Genomic DNA, 19,552 nt, shown 5'->3' on the forward strand with positions numbered 1-19,552 from the left:
TAAAATCCTGGAAAGATATATCAATCTCCATTTGGTAAATTTCTTAGAAAACCACCAACTGCTAGACCCCACCCAGACGGGTTTTAGACCCAAACACGGAACCGAGTCCGCCCTCATGGTTACTGAGGAATCCAGAAAAATCCTGGATCAAGGAGGATCAGTGGCAGTGATCCTCCTTGATCTTAGCGCGGCATTCGACACGGTCAGCCACGACATCCTGCTGAACCGTCTGTCGAGTGTCGGAATCAAAGATAAGGCCTGGCTTTGGTTCAAATGCTTTCTGAAGGGCCGCTCCTTTCGAGTTTTCGATGGGGAGTCAGTGTCCACTAGTAGACCACTAAAGTGCGGGGTTCCACAGGGCTCCTCTTTAAGCCCTGCACTTTTCAACGTCTATATGAGGCCATTGGCTGAGGTCGTCCGTCCATTTGGGTTTAAGATTATTTCTTACGCGGACGACACCCGGCTGGTGGTCTCATTGGCGCAAGAGGTCGGCACGCCAATGTCAGGCGGACTCAGAGAGTGCCTAGTGGAGGTAAAGAGATGGATGTCTTCATCATCTCTCAAACTAAATGGAGACAAAACGGAGCTGATGCTCCTGGGCCCCTCCGACCCTAGTTTCTTCAACTCGCTGTGGCCCCCCTGTCTAGGCACCTCTCCGACACCTACGGATAACATCAAGAGCCTCGGGGTGTGGCTGGATAGATCCCTTTCATTCAACATCCAGGCCACTAAACTCTCGGCTACCTGTTTTGGCCTTCTTAGAATGTTAAATAAAATTCTCCCCATTCTACCTTTGGAAGCTAAGCAGGTAGTCATTCAGGGTCTGATACAGTCCCGCCTTGATTTTAACAACGTTCTTTATCTCGGCGCTCCAGATTACACCCTACGCAGACTTCAGACAGTGCAGAACTGTGCGGCCCGCACGCTGCTCCAGCTTCCTCGCAGGCAATCAGTGAGAGCTGGACTGATCAGCCTGCACTGGTTGCCAGTGCGTCAGCGAATCCTCTTCAAGGCCATGTGCATCGCCCATCAGGCCTTCTGGGACACAGGTCCTATGATCACCCGCGATTTAGTCACCCACTACCATCCCAGCAGAAACCTCTGCTCAAGCCAGGCCTTTATGGCCTCGGCCCCAAGAATAAAAAAGACTAGGTCTGGCGGCAGGACGTTCACCTACAATGCATCCAAGACCTGGAACACCCTCCCCCTTCATCTCAGAGCTAACCCCAACCTTTCCTCATTCCACAAGCAGTTAAAAACCTTCTTATTTCACTCCCCTCAGTAATTTTTTTTCTGTTTAGCCATCCCACCAGGCCACCTCTGTTGGTTCCTCAGCGCTTGGACGCCCCCGGGCAACAATTCGCGCTCTATAAATGTACCAAATTTACCAAATAGCAAATGTGGTGGTGTCCCCGAGTGATGTGGTGGTGTCCCCAAGTGATGTGGTGGTGCCCCAGAGTGATGTGGTGGTGCCCCAGAGTGATGTGGTGGTGTCCCTGAGTGATGTGGTGGTGTTTCTGAGTGATGTGGTGGTGTTCCTGAGTGATGTGGTGGCTTTGAAAATATATAAATTAATAGCATTGTTATTCACAAAGCCAATAGCTTACACTTTCCTAATGTGAGTCCTATTGGCTATGGCAATGCTTGTTGGTAGCAAGCAAAGACAGTGCTGTTGTGGTGCTGAGTGATGATGTGGTTGGGCTGAGTGATGTGGTGGTGTATTAGAGTGATGTGGTGGTGTCCCAGAGTGATGTGGTGGTGTCCCAAAGTGATGTGGTGGTGTCCCAGAGTGATGTGGTGGTATCCCGAGTGATGTGGTGGTGTCCCGAGTGATGTGGTGGTGTCCCCGAGTGATGTGGTGGTCTCCCGAGTGATGTGGTGGTGTCCTCGAGTGATGTGGTGGTGTCCCCGAGTGATGTGGTGGTGTCCCCGAGTGATGTGGTGGTGTCCCCGAGTGATGTGGTGGTGTCCCCGAGTGATGTGGTGGTGTTCATCAGTGATGTGGTGATGTTCATGAGTGATGTGGTGGTGTTCCTGGGTGATGTGGTGGTGTCCCTGAGTGACGTGGTGGTCCCTGAGTGCTGTGGTGGTGTCCCTGAGTGCTGTGGTGGTGTCCCTGAGTGATGTGGTGGTGTCCCTGAGTGATGTGGTGGTGTCCCTGAGTGATGTGGTGATGTCCCTAAATGATGTGGTGGTGTCCCAGAGTGATGTGGTGGTGTCCCAGAGTGATGTGGTGGTGTCCCAGAGTGATGTGGTGGTGTCCCAGAGTGTTGTGGTGGTGCCCCTGAGAGATGTGGTGGTGCCCCTGAGTGATGTGGTGGTGCACCTCAGTGATGTGGTGGTGTCCCTGAGTGATGTGGTGGTGCCCATGAGTGATGTGGTGGTGCCCCTGAGTGATGTGGTGTGGTGCCCCTGAGTGATGTGGTGTGGTGCCCCTGAGTGATGTGCTGGTGCCCCTGAGTGATGTAGTGGTGCCCCTGAGTGATGTGGTGTTGTCCCTGAGTAATGTGGTGGTGTCCTAGAGTGATGTGGTGGTGTCCTAGTGTGATGTGGTGGGGTCTGTTAGTGATGTGGTGGTGTTCCTAAGTGATGTGGTGGTGTTCCTGAGTGATGTGGTGGTGTTCATGAATGATGTGGTGGTGTCTGTGAGTGATGTGGTGGTGTCCCTGAGTGAGGTGATGGTGCCCCTGAGTGGTGCCCTGAGTGATGTGGTGGTGTCCCAGAGTGATGTGGTGGTGTTCATGAATGATGTGGTAGTGTCCTAGAGTGATGTGGTGGTGTCTGTGAGTGATGTGGTGGTGTTCTTGAGTTATTTGGTGGTGTTCGTGAATGATGTGATGGTGTCCCTGAGTGATGTGGTGGTGTCCCTGAGTGATGTGGTGGTGCCCCTGAGTGATGTGGTGGTGCCCCTGAGTGATGTGGTGGTGCCCCTGAGTGATATGGTGGTGTCCCAGAGCGATGTGGTGGTGTCCCAGAGCGATGTGGTGGTGTCCCAGAGTGATGTGGTGGTGTCCCGAGTGATGTGGTGGTGTCCCGAGTGATGTGTTGGTGTCCCCGAGTGATGTGGTGGTGTCCTCGAGTGATGTGGTGGTGTCCCCGAGTGATGTGGTGGTGTTCATCAGTGATGTGGTGATGTTCATGATTGATGTGGTGGTGTTCCTGGGTGATGTGGTGGTGTTCCTGGGTGATGTAGTGGTGTCCCTGAGTGACGTGGTGGTCCCCGAGTGATGTGGTGGAGTCCCCGAGTGATGTGGTGGTGTCCCCGAGTGATGTGGTGGTGTTCATCAGTGATGTGGTGATGTTCATGAGTGATGTGTTGGTGTTCCTGGGTGATGTGGTGGTGTTCCTGGGTGATGTAGTGGTGTCCCTGAGTGACGTGGTGGTCCCTGAGTGATGCGGTGGTGTCCCTGAGTGATGCGGTGGTGTTCCTGAGTGATGCGGTGGTGTTCCTGAATGATGTGGTGGCTTTGAAAATATATAAATTAATAGCATTGTTATTCACAAAGCCAATAGCTTACACTTTCCTAATGTGAGTCCTATTGGCTATGGCAATGCTTGTTGGTAGCAAGCAAAGACAGTGCTGTTGTGGTGCTGAGTGATGATGTGGTTGGGCTGAGTGATGTGGTGGTGTATTAGAGTGATGTGGTGGTGTCCCAGAGTGATGTGGTGGTGTCCCAAAGTGATGTGGTGGTGTCCCAGAGTGATGTGGTGGTGTCCCGAGTGATGTGGTGGTGTCCCGAGTGATGTGGTGGTGCCCCCGAGTGTTGTGGTGGTCTCCCGAGTGATGTGGTGGTGTCCCCGAGTGATGTGGTGGTGTCCCCGAGTGATGTGGTGGTGTCCCCGAGTGATGTGGTGGTGTCCCCGAGTGATGTGGTGGTGTCCCCGAGTGATGTGGTGGTGTCCCCGAGTGATGTGGTGGTGTCCCAGAGTGATGTGGTGATGTTCATGAGTGATGTGGTGGTGTTCCTGGGTGATGTGGTGGTGTTCCTGGGTGATGTAGTGGTGTCCCTGAGTGACGTGGTGGTCCCTGAGTGCTGTGGTGGTGTCCCTGAGTGCTGTGGTGGTGTCCCTGAGTGATGTGGTGGTGTCCCTGAGTGATGTGGTGGTGTCTCAGAGTGATGTGGTGGTGTCCCTGAGTGATGTGGTGGTGTCCCTGAGTGATGTGGTGATGTCCCTAAATGATGTGGTGGTGTCCCAGAGTGATGTGGTGGTGTCCCAGAGTGATGTGGTGGTGTCCCCGAGTGATGTGGTGGTGTCCCCGAGTGATGTGGTGGTGTCCCCGAGTGATGTGGTGGTGTCCCCGAGTGATGTGGTGGTGTCCCCGAGTGATGTGGTGGTGTTCATCAGTGATGTGGTGATGTTCATGAGTGATGTGGTGGTGTTCCTGGGTGATGTGGTGGTGTTCCTGGGTGCTGTGGTGGTGTTAGAACAATTAATAAAGAAAGTGCATACACTTATTCCATCATGTATTTCTTTAACTTAATATTCTTGTTTGCATACTTGTAATACGTTGCTGTTTTTTATTTAGCTGCTTGTAATTTTGTAATGGGGTGTAATACATGGTGGTTCTCACACTGGGACAAACACAGGCATTTTTGGATTCACTGGGACGGATAGTCCGTCCTTTATTTTTGTGACCCGTAGTATTTTGTTTATGTTTATACACACTGCACTTTAAGAGTCGGGAGCATGGGTTCGACACACTTGGTTTTCGCGTTTCCCGCTTTGACTGGGAACGTTGTGCACACTGTTTCAAGTAAGTTACCCCCTTCGGGATTCACTCCGCGGTCCTCTCCGCTTCTAGAGACCACACTCGTCGTTTCTCCGGTCGCGGTGATTCCGCGACTTGAGAAAACTGCCGTTCTGTTCACTTTTGTTTTAACAACACGCTTGGGGCTACAGGATCCGTTTTAGCTGCACCGCTGATTATGTACACTCTGGTTTTTCAGTTTTGGGTTTGTGTTGTGGTTTATACTATTGAGACACGTTTCTGAACACTATGACGGTTATTTGGATGTCACTTTGCACGCTTCTTTCGTTAACACCATGGTTTCAAATCACATTGTTTGGTCTTGGTTATTGGTATACTTATGGATATTATACTCTGGCTTTTGATTTATTATTATATTATGTGTATTGCTACATGTGCATGCAGACTGCTTTTTTGAGTATTGATTATCTGAACCGCCTTTTGAATATGGCTTATTTGGATTGTTTTTTCCGTAGAGTGTTCCCCTGAAGAAGGGCTATGCCCGAAATGCATCGGGATGTGTAAATATTATGAGGAAAAATATGATATGATATGGATTTGATCCTATGGAACCATAAATAACGCTGGGTGAATTAACCTACGTGGCAAATAAATTACAAATGTGAACACTTGGAATATTGTTCCTTCATATACTTTTTGATGAATCTGCTGATTTAAATACAAAGACCCCTTGGTCTCTACATGTTGTGCTCAGAGTAGCCCTCTCCTGGTTGAGAGGACCCTGTATTAGTGCTGTGGTGGTGTCCCTGAGTGCTGTGGTGGTGTCCCTGAGTGCTGTGGTGGTGTCCCTGAGTGATGTGGTGGTGTCCCTGAGTGATGTGGTGGTGTCCCTGAGTGATGTGGTGGTGTCCCTGAGTGATGTGGTGATGTCCCTAAATGATGTGGTGGTGTCCCAGAGTGATGTGGTGGTGTCCCAGAGTGATGTGGTGGTGTCCCAGAGTGATGTGGTGGTGCCCCTGAGAGATGTGGTGGTGCCCCTGAGTGATGTGGTGGTGCACCTCAGTGATGTGGTGGTGTCCCTGAGTGATGTGGTGGTGCCCATGAGTGATGTGGTGGTGCCCCAGAGTGATGTGGTGGTGCCCCTGAGTGATGTAGTGGTGCCCCTGAGTGATGTGGTGGTGCCCCTGAGTGATGTGGTGTTGTCCTAGAGTGATGTGGTGGTGTCCTAGAGTGATGTGGTGGTGTCCTAGTGTGATGTGGTGGGGTCTGTTAGTGATGTGGTGGTGTTCCTGAGTGATGTGGTGGTGTTCATGAACGATGTGGTGGTGTCTGTGAGTGATATGGTGGTGTCCCTGAGTGATGTGGTGGTGTCCCTGAGTGAGGTGATGGTGCCCCTGAGTGGTGCCCTGAGTGATGTGGTGGTGTCCCAGAGTGATGTGGTGGTGTTCATGAATGATGTGGTAGTGTCCTAGAGTGATGTGGTGGTGTCTGTGAGTGATGTGGTGGTGTTCCTAAGTGATGTGGTGGTGTTCTTGAGTGATTTGGTGGTGTTCATGAATGATGTGATGGTGTCCCTGAGTGATGTGGTGGTGCCCCTGAGTGATGTGGTGGTGCCCCTGAGTGATGTGGTGGTGCCCCAGAGTGATGTGGTGGTGCCCCTGAGTGATGTGGTGGTGTCCCAGAGTGATGTGGTGGTGTCCCAGAGTGATGTGGTGGTGTCCCAGAGTTATGTGGTGGTGTCCCAGAGTGATGTGGTGGTGTCCTAGAGTGATGTGGTGCTGTCCTCGAATGATGTGGTGGTGATGAGATGAGCGAACAAAAAGAGGGACGGAAGTGCTGTTTGTGGAGAGAGTGTTTTTTTTTGCATACAAAACGTAAGAAGAAAAGGAAACAATGGACGTGTTTGGGCGCGTACAGTTAAATTAAAAAAAACATTGTAAGTAAATAAATATAATAGACGCATTAAAAACTCATAGGCACGAGGTCAAGTAGTCAGTCACACAAAGCTGAAAATCACAAAAAGATGACAGAAAGAAAAGGGGGGACGGAAGTGCTGTTTGTGTAAAGAGTGTTTTTTGTTGCATACTAAATGTAAGAACGAAAGGAAACAATGAACGTGTTTGGGCGCGTAAGGTTAAGTAAAAAAAACATTGTAAGTAAAAATAAGAGCTGCGAGCTATCAATAAACTGTGAGATACAGCTGCGAAACTGGTAATTGAAATACACGATATTGTAAACATGCCAGAAGGTGGAAACAAGATGGTAGGTATAACACTTTTCAAAATCCTTATTTCAAAAGTGCACCGTGAGCTGCGAAGTATACAGTGACACGCTCTGGGTAAAAATGCGAACAAGCTCTCGGCATTGCTGTGGCGGGGGAGCGCATTCCTTTGAAGTCTGATGCGGGGCGGGGGAGCGGCAGCCTTTGAAGTCTGATGCTGAGGCACAGACAAATGGTGGGCTGTTGCATAATGTTGAAAACATTTGGATGTGTATTTTGACAAAACATCCGTTTCATTAAACACGGACGCACTGCTCCCAAAAAAGCCCGTCTTTTCATGTGTGTTCGCAGGAGTGCCTAATAAGTAGCACAAAAGCTCCAGTTTAATTCAAGAATATATTTTTTGGGGTGAATGCATTTAAATAGATGTAAACAAGTGTCCAAAAGTTCATTTCGAGCAACAGTGAGAAACACAGCGCTTTAGCATACATTTTTGTGATACTATGGACAAGTGAAAATATTGTTGCCCTATGGTTCCCGTGAGATTTGTTGTTTAGTAACAAAATGAACAGCATTTATAGTTGACAAAAATTAACGGGGGACCAAAGTGAAAAGAAAAAAAGCATCCCGTGTAAGTACAAGCTCTCGGCATTGCTGTGGCGGGGGGGGGGGGGGGGGGGGGGGGGCGGGAGTGCATTCCTTTGAAGTCTGATGCCGAGGCACAGCAAATGCTGGTGTGTGACGTGGCTGGCGTTGTGCACGCGCCTGTCTCACATGAACTGTGTCTAATCCGCCGCTTTGGGGGGGGGGGAGCTTGGCGGGCATCCGAGATGGCCGCGTGAGCACAGCGCTCCCGGACCCCCGCCGCTCCCGGCATAATATCCTGCATGAATCCTGATTTTTCGCGAGGATTGGTGTAGAGGACGTTGGGCTGATCTACCTGGACCTTTCAGAACTTTATTTTGACACCGGGTGCCTGAGTTATGGTGAATTGAACTTTTGGGCTCCGCCCTTGAGGTGCGCCCGGGACTGGGTTAGGTTCGGTGGCCGTCTTGGAGTTGAACAACAACGGCAGGGGGATTGCACTTGTGGGTCCCCTTCTTAAGTTTCGGTTTCGATTCTGCCTCTGACTGGGACATCGGCGAGAGGGTCGGGCCAGAGCTGGTTCCAGGACACGCGTCGGCTGTCGGGCCTTTGGCTGGACTGTTCTCCTATTTGGCTGCCCCTATCCTGGTGATACCCTTGTTACGGTCCTTTGGTCCCGAGGCCTCCATTTCTGGTGCCCGGTCCGTTGACCCTGGTGAATCTCCTGGTGACGCATCTCCAAAATGGCGGGCAGAGGGGACCGGGAGACGCGCAAGACGAAGACACCTCTGCGCGGGGGTCCGGTCCAATCCAACGTTATGGACCGTTATACCCATTCTAAGGGGTCCCCCGGAGCTGCCCTGCCCGGTCCCAGTGCGTCTGACCACGTCGTGGATGCATCGACGGAGCCTTCCTTGCAGGACATCATGGGCGCCATTTCTGGCATGAGGGAGTCAATAGGCCAACAATACGAAACCTTGACCCACAAAATTGACACCGTGGCAATCGATCTGAATCTAATTCGAGCCGATCTCTCCAAAACGAACGAAAAGGTATAGTCGTTGGATATCAAATCATCCAGCCTCACGGCGGACGTCTCTAAGATGCAGACGGAGATTGGCAATCTCCGTAGGGTGAACGATTTCATGACCCGGCGCTTGGAAGATTTTGAGAACAGGGCACGTCGCTGTAATGTTCGCGTGGTTGGTGTACCGGAGAACCCAGAACCCCACTCGGTTGATCTCCTGGTTGAAGACCTGATCCAGAACCACCTTTCTCCGTCTGGCCTTAGTAAATTCTTCACAGTGGAGCGTGCACATCGTGTTCCGGGGGGCCAGGGTGAGCCAGGCGCCCCGCCGAGACCTATTGTTGCCAAGCTTTTCCACTATAGAGATCGGGACGCTATCCTGCAGGCGTCGCGGGTGAAGGGCCCGGTGGCCTTTGAGAATGCCACGGTGAACTTTTATCCGGACTTTTCCCAACAGGTCCAGAAGCAGCGGATGGGATTTCGTGGTGCCAAGAAGCGTCTCAGGGACATGGGGATGCGCTACGCTATGCTCTTTCCGACCAGGCTGCGGGTTGAGTATAATGACCGAACTTTCTTCTTTGATCGGCCGGATGTTGTGAATGACTGGCTGGACTCCTTGCCTAGCCGACCTCCTGAGACTGAGTCCGATGCCCACCCGGGCGGTGCTGAAGGTGGTGTAGAGAGCTGAACATTTCGTCTATGCCTGGTGCCTTGTTTTGAATGACTCTTCCAGGAGTGTGTGCCTTTGTTCCTCTACCGCTTAAGTGATTTGATGTATGTTCTGTTCTCGTCATTGGTCTTGTTCGGGGTGGCGGGTGGGACGGAGCCTTTCCTCCTCCGGGGTCTTTGTGTAGAATAGGGGTTCTTGGGCGACAGGCACACTGCAGGTTGGGGTGGCTTTTTAGCTTTTTGCAGGGGTGCAGGGTGGGGGGTGTTTTCTTGTTATTTGGGGGGTGGGTGGTTGGGAAGTTCGTTGTTCGTGTGCTCTGTTTTCAAGGCGACTTTATCCTGTATTTGACGATGTTTCTGGTGTCATGCTCATTGGTGGGGGGTTTTAGCTTTGTTGGGTGGGATGGGGGGTAGCGGGTTGAGATTTGTTTCGTGGAACGTTAACGGTCTGGGAGATCGTATCAAACGAAGTGTGGTGTTGAAATGTATACGACGTTTCTCTCCTGATATTGTTTTCCTACAGGAGACTCATTTGGTAGGCAATGTTTGTCATGCAATGAATAGGTGGGGCTATCGCCTCGTGGCACATTCGGGGTTTACCTCGGGTTCTAGGGGGGTGGGTATCCTTGTTCGGGCTTCCCTCCCCCTAGCTATTGATGATGTGATTCAGGATGATCGGGGGCGATATGCTGTCCTTGTGGGTCGCTATGAGGGTCGTGCCCTCTCCTTATTTACTGTTTATGTGCCCCCCGGCCTGCAGACTTCTACCTTTTCAGATTTGGGCCGTGTCTTGTTGGACCTCCCTGATAGTACTCTCTTTCTGGCTGGTGATTTTAATTCGGTGTTCTCCGGTCTCCACGATCGCCACCCCCCTAGGGATACTCCTGCGGCCCAACAGTGGTTGGGTGGTTTTATGGATACCTTTGGCTTGGTGGATTGCTGGAGGCTTTTGCATCCTACTCAGCTTCAATACACCTTTCATTCTGGGGCCCATGGGAGTCTGTCTAGACTGGATTATTTCCTGATGCCTGCGGCTCAGTCACCAACGGTGCGTGAGATTGTACACCTACCCAGGGGTATTTCTGACCACTCTCCGCTCTGGCTTCGTTTTGAGGTTGGAGTGGAGGCAGTGGGCCGGGTAGCTCCCATCAATCCGTGGTACCTTACCTCCCCGAGACCCGCAGCCTTTTGCTTAAGTCTTTGGACGCGTATTTTCTGGATAACGAGGGGTCGGTTTCCTCAGCTGTGTCCCTATGGGAGGCCTTTAAGACGGTGATTCGTGGGCAGGCCCTCTCCCTTATTGTTGAAGCTAAGAGGGCGAGGAATAGGGAGGTGGTGGACCTTGAGGGAGAGATTTCTGCATTGGAGGATTCTTTGGAATCTGGTGTCACGTCTGCGAAACTCCACGCCCTGGGTCTGAAACAATTTGCCTATAAATCCATGGTCACGGATGCTGCTAAAGTGATGTTTCGGGAGCAACAGGGTCGTTTGTATGATGTGGGTGACAAAGCGGGTAAATTGCTGGCATGGCTGGATAAGAAGGAGAGAGGTAATCGTGTGGTACCCGTGATTCAGTCTTCGAGTGGTGAGAGTGTGACGGACCCGATTGGAATAGTTGACCGTTTTGCTGAGTACTTCCGTGTGGTGTATACCCCTGTGTCTGTGAGAGATGTGGCTGACTCTCGCCTTCTACTGCGTGATATAGCTCTGCCCAGTGTCTCTGATTTGGATCGTGTAGCGTTGGATTCCCCCTTTACTGTTGATGAGATAGCTACTGCCATCCGTTCACTCCGTTCGGGCAAAGCATTGGGCCCGAACGGGTTGCCAATTGAACTGTACAAGTTGCGTCCCGACAGAGTGGCGCCATATCTTCGCGCCATGTTTCTGGAGTCCCGGGAACGGGGTGTTCTCCCTTATGATCAGCGACTGGCCACGATAGTTGTCATCCCCAAGGATGGTAAACCGCGGGACCTTTGTTCATCCTATAGGCCCATATCTCTGCTAAATGTTGAACCCAAGGTATTGGCGAAACTCCTGGCGTCCCGCCTCCTGACGGTCATTAGTGGCTTGGTCCATCCAGATCAATCCGGATTTATCCCGCATCGCAACACGGCTCTGAACCTGCGTCGTCTCCACGGCGCGATTGCGAGGGCGGGGCTTCTGACGGAGCCGGCCATTTTGGCATCGTTGGATGCCTCAATGGCTTTTGACACCGTGGAGTGGCCTTATCTTTGGGCGGCTCTTGAGAAATTTGGTTTCGGGCCTGAGTTTATTGGTTGGATCAAGTTATTATATGCGGAACCTCTGGCACAAGTAGTGGTAAATGGTAGAGTTTCGGCCCCTTTCACCCTTGGGAGGGGTACCCGCCAGGGATGCCCCTTGTCTCCGTTGCTTTTTGCACTCGCCTTGGAACCATTGGCTGCTTGGCTTCGGTGGGAGCCTTCGCTCAAGGGGATTCGCTGGTCTCCGAACTTTGAGGACCGCGTTTCGCTTTACGCGGACGACATTCTTTTATATCTCACCTCCCCGCGTAGATCTCTGACAGTTTTATTTGACGTTCTCACTTCCACTTCGTTTGGTTCCAACTCAGGCCTCGTTATTAACTGGGCCAAGTCCTGCGTGTATGTTCTTTCGGGTGTTTTACCCCCACTGCCGAGCAGACTTCCTATCCAGGTGGTCCAGTCTGGCTTCAAATATTTAGGGATTTTTATTACGTTGGACTCCTCGCTCCGATTTGAGCGTAATCTCCTCCCCCCGTTGCTTAGATTGCGACTGGACGTGGCCCGTTGGCGTAAGCTTCCTTTGTCTCCTCTGGGCAGGGCGGCCCTGTTTAAAATGATGTCCTTGCCGCGGTTCCTCTACGCGCTCCAGAACTCCTATGACGCTATCCCCAAGACCTATTTCCGAGAGATCGAGAGTCTTCAAAGGCAATTGATTTGGGACGGGCGTCCTCGTATTGCCCTCGCGAAACTCACCATCCCTTGGTAAGACGGGGGCATGGCGCTCCCCGATATCAAGCGATATTATTGGGCTTCCCAGCTGTCTGCTATTAATCACGTGATGTTTTCACCGGGTCGAAATCCTGCATTCGAGATGGATAGACTCCAGCTGCCGGGTGGGGACTTTAATAGAGCGCTTTATTCTCGATCAGCCGGGCGCCATCTTGTGGGCCCGTCCAGGATTGCGGTAACTGTGTGGCGAGCCGCGAATGTGAGTTTGGGATGGGAGGATCGAATGACGCTGGCGACGCCGCTTTATGCCTCGGAACGTTTGGGGTGTCTCTGGTCTACTAAGGGCTTCGACCGCTGGGATATGATTGGTATATGTAAGGTGGGTGATGTATGTTCAAAAGGTAGTGTGAAGTCGTTCCAGGCCCTCCAGGAGGAATATGGTTTGAATGGTAGGGAATTTTTTCGTTATCTGCAGGTCCGGCACGCCCTCACCTCAGTCTTGACTCCTGATGAGGCCCTGCCCGAGTCTTCCCCCCTCGAAGATCGTGTCCTTGATGGGCACCTGCCTGATAGCACTATTTCCCTGATCTATAAGAAGCTGATCAATAATCGGGCTGACTTATTGGTTCGACTTCGGGAGGCTTGGGTCGGCGATGGGTTGGAACTGGACGACGAGGATTGGCAATCGGCACTCTCTTCTCCCAAGGAGGTAGCCATTCCTGCCCGTCTCCGTTTGGTTCAACTTAAAATCCTTCATCGAGTGTATGTCACTGGTCCGCGTCTGGTAACGATGGGCTTTTCCTTGGATGGGTTATGTAAGCGTGGTTGTGAGTTGAGTGCTACTTTTTTACACATTCTTTGGGAGTGCCCGGTTGTGGTGGCTTACTGGACTGCTGTGCTTGAGGTGATGACTGCTGTGACTGGTGTTGCCCTGCGGCCGGAGCCTCGACGATGTCTGTTGAATGTGTGGGAGCCCACTGACTACTCTGTGGCCCAGACCAGATGGGCTACCTTGGGTTACATGGTTGCGAAACGGGATATTGCGCAACTCTGGGGCGCGTCCAGGCCCCCTGAGGTCTCGAAATGGGAGGACAACATGGACTGGTCCATGTTTCGTGAGAAGACTGTTTATGTGGCCAGGGGCAGACCCAGGGCGTGGACGAAGATTTGGGGCCAGTGGAATGAATATCGTGGGGATATCTGTACACCTCCCTTTGTAGGCACTACTGATGTTGTCCTCTCTCCCTAGGCGGGAACATGTTTCGTGAGAAGACTGTTTATGTGGCATGGGGCAGACCCAGGGCGTGGACGAAGATTTGGGGCCAGTGGAATGAATATCGTGGGGATATCTGTACACCTCCCTTTGTAGGCACTACTGATGTTGTCCTCTCTCCCTAGGCGAGCGTTCCCGGAACCCTTTCATACTGTTTTTTGAATTTCCGATTCTCCCCGCTGCTCCCCCCCCCCCCCGACTTTGTCGGAGCCTCAGGGCTCTTGGTAGGTTCTCCTGATTGTTGACCATCCCCTCCGTTCTTTGGGCTGACCTTGACTACCGTGCATTCGCCTTTTTAGTGTTTGTTTTTCTTTTTGTATAAAATAAAAATTCAATATGCTCTGTGACATGTTGGGAGTAATGCGTGGTGCTGGATTTGTGCCTGACCACGGGTGTACACTTCTGATTCGTGCCTGGTGCCTTATTATTAGCGGCCAGCCTGTGAGGTTGTAGGCCCATTCTTGTATTTTTCTATGCTTGCTCAAATAAAGGTTTTTGAACAAAAAAAAAAAAAAAAATAATAATCCGCCGCTTTGGTAGACTTTTCGGACCGCTTACTATAATCTCGCCGGAGCAATGCGCAAGAGCATTGACTCAGGCGAGACCTAAAAAGCAGCTAGCTAGGTGACAGCAGAGCCCTTTGATACCAAACTGAGATAGATGATCTAATAGAGTGACACTAAATAATGTGCCAAAAGAAAAGTAGAGATATACGGATTAAAGCAACATTACCTTCATCTTCAAGTATGCAACAAATGTAGTCAGTGGCTTATGCCAGTACGGTTTCAGTACTGTAGCTGAGATGGAAACTCAATTGTCGGACCCTAGTGCTTTCTGAGATTCTAGAAATTCTGGGATCTGTAAACTATATGTACAGTAACTTTACCAACTAGTTTAAGCATTGAGATGGGATGATAATTCGATAGAATGGTAGGGTCTGCATTAAATTATCTAAGATGGACACAATTAGGCCTTTTTGTAGTGAGGAGGGCAGAATCTGAAATAATGGAACAGTAGCAGATCTGTTTGAGGGCTGATGCTGAGTTTGGAGCAGGGGCCTGATGGTCTTTTGATCTTATCCATTTCCTCTCATGCCTTTGTATGATGCTCTTGAATTCAGTAAGTTCTTCCGTGTATCAGGGGGCTCAAGTCTTAGGTTTGGAATTGCCAGTTTTGCCCCACATGATTCTTAAGAGTGGCAATGTAGACATTGAGTTGGAAGTTAACATCTGTTGAAGGCTTTAATTGTCTACGTAGGTTGATTCGTTCTACTTGGAGTTCTTCTAAATAGATGCCCTTGAAGGAGTGGAAGGTAAGTTTCTCTTTTTCCTGCTTCCCTTCAAGTTGGGGAGTGGCATGTGTAATGGGGAAGGGAATGGCGAGATGATCGGTCATTCCATTCATGTTGGGAGTTGGCAGTGGATGTTGAGGGTCTCAGAGAAGACAAGGTCCATCATGTTGCCTTTACATTGAATTGGGTTGATGATGTGGTGGTTTATTTTTGGGCGTTTAGTGGAAAGTCAAGGGCCTCCCTCATCATTTTGGTGATGGAGTTGCCAGGCAGATTGACGTCTCCGTGGAGGAGTGAGTGGCTGTATTGGATTTGGACAGCAAGGATACGGTGTGGTATCTGTTTCATTAAGTTCTTTTGGCTTCCTGGTGGTCTGTCAATGAGATGAAAGGAGGTTGTTTTGAAGGACAAGAGAGGAGAGTAGCAGGAGAGGAGCATAAAAGACTTAGGGATGGCCATATAATGCAGGGCACTGTTGACTTGTGTATGAGTGCAAGTCCTTCTCCAATTTTGCGTCCGGTCTATGTGTTGGATGTTATATCCAGGGCACAATTTATTAATGAGTGTTTTGACGAGTGTAATTTAGATGTGATGTGAGTGGAATGTGGAAGAGTTTGGTGTTCTGTGAGTTGGGTTCGAATGAGAATGGTGTATGTAATAGTGCTTGGGATACACATGATGATGGGTGTCTTCCCTTGGGAGCAGGGGTTCTGACGCGATGTCCTTCAGATCTAAATAGGTCCAAACAGGTGCTGTCCTTGTCTCGGCAGCCCTTAGCTTAGGAAGTTGTTGTGAGAGAGACACTGGAGGCAGGCTTTTGAAGGCTGTGGTGCACATGAAAATGTAGGTTTTTTGACATTATCAGCACCTTCCTTCCTATTTTCTAATGAAGAGACCTGGCAAGAAACGCGGGATCTATAGACCCATTTACAGTGTGCTTAGCATGCTTCATGACTTAACGCCTGAGCTATAGAATCAGTCGTAGCTTGCCAGTGAGGGTGAGGCATCGGTAGGTTCTGGTATTAGTGGTCATTTCTATTTCCTGGCTGTGTTTTATAAGAAATTAACCATTGAAATTCCCAGTTCATCAATCTTAAGTAACTAACGAGTGCGTATGAATACAATTGACCACCACAGTTTTCTGTATAACTATCCCAAACTGGTGCAACATGTCCATGTAATTGCTCAGTTGTACACAATCTTTTAAGTTTGTTTCTTTTGTCAGAGCCCTTAAGCCATGATGCAAAATACATGGTACTGGAGAAACATTTTGTATTTACATTGTCTTTGACAATAGCATAATTAAACACAAGTTATAACCTTGTTATAACCAATTTATTCACCTCTGTTGAATTTACCATAGGTTGGGCTTTAGTATTTTCCTTTGTGAATATTCTATGTATGACTGTCTAATTTCCACTGATGAATATTTAAATTGAGGAAATATTAGGTTTTCAGATTTATGTTCTGGTAGAATTGATGTTAATGTTGAAAATGGTATGGTGTCTTCCGGCACCAGACCCTAGCATCTTCCTTATGTAAGTCTTAACGCCCCAGTCAAAATTGGGCTCTATAATTCTGATCCCTGTTCACGCTCTTGTTTGCACATGGATTGGAAATCGAAGTAATGCAGAGTCTACCACTCCCTGTAATTGTCATGTGCTTATATTCCGTACCATGTGAAGTTTCCCCAGATCAGTTTAGCAGATTAAATCTGCCCACATTTACCAGCCCGATGAGTTTGGTATGGTAGCTGCTGGTTTCAATATGTTATGACCCATTTCCGTGTTTGAACTCTCATCAGGAGTGTAGCTACTTATCTTGTCTGGTAATTACCTCATGCCCCCACTCCACTGGTGATCGGGCCAAAATCTTTAGACTTCCACAAATAATCGCACTTACCGAATTATTAATCTACAAGGAACACAAGCCCCATTTTAAAACCTGACCAGTAAAAAGTACCTTGCACTTAAAAGTACGTTCAGCAGTTCTTGAAACTTCCGTACATATAAAGAAAAAAACAATCTAAAATCATATACATGTGCCTATTGATGAAATTAGGACAAATGAGTTGAATGCTTTTTGTTTTTTTTGTCAGGAAATGGAACCAAGGGAAAAGGAAAGTCGGTCATTCAGGTCCTATTGAGTGCCTCCCAGAACTAATTGCTGCATGTGAGGGGAAGGAGAGCGTCTTCACTTCGATCCTGGGCAGTGAATTACAGCCAACACACATTTCACAGGTGGGGTTATTTAATGCATTCATGATTTTTTCATTCACTATATTAGCACTGTTGTATGGATGCCCTGAATAATTTCTTAAGAAACCACCAACTTAAACCTTGTTATTATTGATTAACTTTACTATTTACGTATCACCACACTCTGCATATATATATATATATATATATATATAACCTACTGGCGGTCGCCAGTAGGTAGTTATAGTTAGGACCTATTTTCCGTAGGAAATACGCAACATTCTATTTAGAATAACTTTGGCGCCGGTTGACGAAGCTTCGTGACAGGGCGGGAGCCTCGCGGCTCCCACCCTGTCATTGCAAACTGATTTGCTATTTGGAAGAGAGAGCAGGAAACCTGCTCTCTCTTCCAAATAGCAAAGCAGATTGCTTTTCCACAGGGGGAGCAGCATGTTAGCTGCTCCCCCTGTGGAAAACCAATGCCTGCTTCCGCAGGAGGCGGGGAGCCGGCGGGACCGTGGGGGGATTGGGGACCCCCCGCCACGGTCCCCAACGAAGAGGGCCAGCCCCGGGGGATGGGGTCCCTGAGGCTACAAGTGGCCCGGGAGGGGGGCTATGCGCCCCACTCCCCAAAAGGAAAAATAAAATAAAAAATAAAAAAATGCCGGCCCCGGGGCCATAAATGGTCTAAGAATGGGCAAGGCAGCCTATATGGAAATAATTTTTAATAAAGGCCATGCCCCGGGGATGGGGTCCCCGGGGCTCATTATGGCCTTGGGAGGGGGACCACGCGAACCCTTGGGGGCAGGCCCTGGGAGTTGGGGTCCCCAGGGCCAAAATATTAGGAAAAGAAGGGGGGCCACACAGCCCCTCCTTCTTAAACCCTCAAAAAAAGAAAAAGACCGGCATCGCGCCGGAGGCCACGCCCCCTTCTTTTAGCACTCTGCAAACGCGCCCCTGGAGCGGTAGATCGTTGGATCTCCCTTCCCCTCTCCATGGCGGGGAGGGCATCGCTTATCAAAATGGTGGTGTTACCCCGTTTTTTGTATCTTTTCCTTAATATCCCTTACTACCCGGGTGCTTTTTTCTTTAAAACATTGAAGTTGGAGCTCTGTCGATTATTCTGGGCGGGTAAGCGCCCGCGGCTGAGATGGTCAATGCTGATTCAGCCATACGATAAGGCGGGTTTCGATATACCTGACTTTGAGGCTTATTACTTATGTGCTCAAGCGCATTATGCCTTTGGATGATTCCCACTCCATTCATGCCTCAATTAGCGGTTGAAGATTGGATCGCGAACCCCCTTCCCCTCAATGGGCTCCTACATTGCCCAGCGACGTCCATAGAAACACCGCATACTTCAGTCACATGCACTATAGATGCCTGGTGCCGTATGACTAAGAGACTAGACTGCGGCTTGCTGTATTCTCCCCGGTTACCACTGGCATACCACCCTAAGCTCGAACTCCTACAGGAATGTGGCTTCCGGTTGCTCTGTAAGCGCCTGTGTGTTACTTGTTGGGGCGACCACTTCTCCGCTGGCCAGTTCAAAACTGCGGAATTGTTCTTCGCGAATCACAACCGCACCCCACTTGACATGTTCTACTACCTACGAATGCACCAGAGGATGAAGGAAATCCTACCTGACTTTCCCAGTGAACCTGAGGTCTTAGCTCCGCTTCACTTCATGTTGTGCTCGCAGGACGGCTCGCATTTGGTGTCGGGCATGTATCGCCATATCATGGCGTGCAGTCCGAGACCGGAGGACTCGGCCCGATTGCATTGGGCTGCTGAACTGGCAACTGAGATCACTGATGAACAGTGGCTATACTGCTGTAACCTCACGGCTCGAATTTTGGCCAGTAGTAGGCTCAAGATGCTCCACTATAAGTTCTTGCAGCGACTGTACTACACCCCGGTAAAAAAAATTCAGATTTCGCCTGTCCAATGACGATAGATGTGAACGATGCCACGCGGAACATGCGGGTTTCCTGCATCTTGCCTGGGAGTTTCCCCTTGTTCATAACTACTGGCAGCAGGTACATGGCGCCCTTGAATCAATGGTTGGAGAATCCATAAATCCTGATCCATTACTAATGCTCCTGGGACACACACCACACATCCCTAAGACCTGCAGGAAATTCTTAGATATTGCTCTGCTCCTTGCTAAACGGCGCGTTGCATGCAGATGGGGTCGTGGTAGGGCCCCAAAGTTTAAGAACTGGCTCGCAGATATGACTCATTGTCAGGAACAATATGCAATTTTTACTGAATTGCTCCCGATTTCTAGCAGACCTACTGACATCTGGGGACCCCTGGTTGGATACCTACTGGTCCAGGCAGATGGGGATGAGGGTCCAGATGGAGGTGGGATCCGGAGTGGCGATGATAGCCAGGTGCGATGTGTCTAACCATACGTGTAGAGCCATCAATAGGTGGCTTAAGATTACGAACATCTGCTACAAATGTGACTGTATGTCCTACCGACTAGCATGACTTACCACTGTCCACTGTTGATATGCATAAAACACTAGATACTACCCTTTACATTCCCTCGTGATGATGAGCTGAGGCATGACTCTCTCCTAATGCACATTGGCACTGTGATACTATCCCTGTTTGACGC

The 19,552-nt window shown here is 49.8% G+C and overlaps 1 protein-coding gene across 1 annotated transcript in view; it reads left to right on the top strand.

Annotated features, from left to right (window-relative positions):
* Window positions 1–19,552, top strand: part of ASCC3 (activating signal cointegrator 1 complex subunit 3) — a 2,002,173-nt gene that overhangs the window by 1,919,238 nt on the left and 63,383 nt on the right. Inside the window, exon 39 of the mRNA XM_078648375.1 lies at window positions 16,827–16,968. Coding sequence (XP_078504501.1) covers window positions 16,827–16,968 — 142 coding nt within the window. The remainder of the gene's footprint in view (window positions 1–16,826; window positions 16,969–19,552) is intronic.

Source organism: Lissotriton helveticus, chromosome 6 (genome assembly GCF_964261635.1).
Source record: "Lissotriton helveticus chromosome 6, aLisHel1.1, whole genome shotgun sequence".
NCBI classification, from domain to species: domain Eukaryota; kingdom Metazoa; phylum Chordata; class Amphibia; order Caudata; family Salamandridae; genus Lissotriton; species Lissotriton helveticus.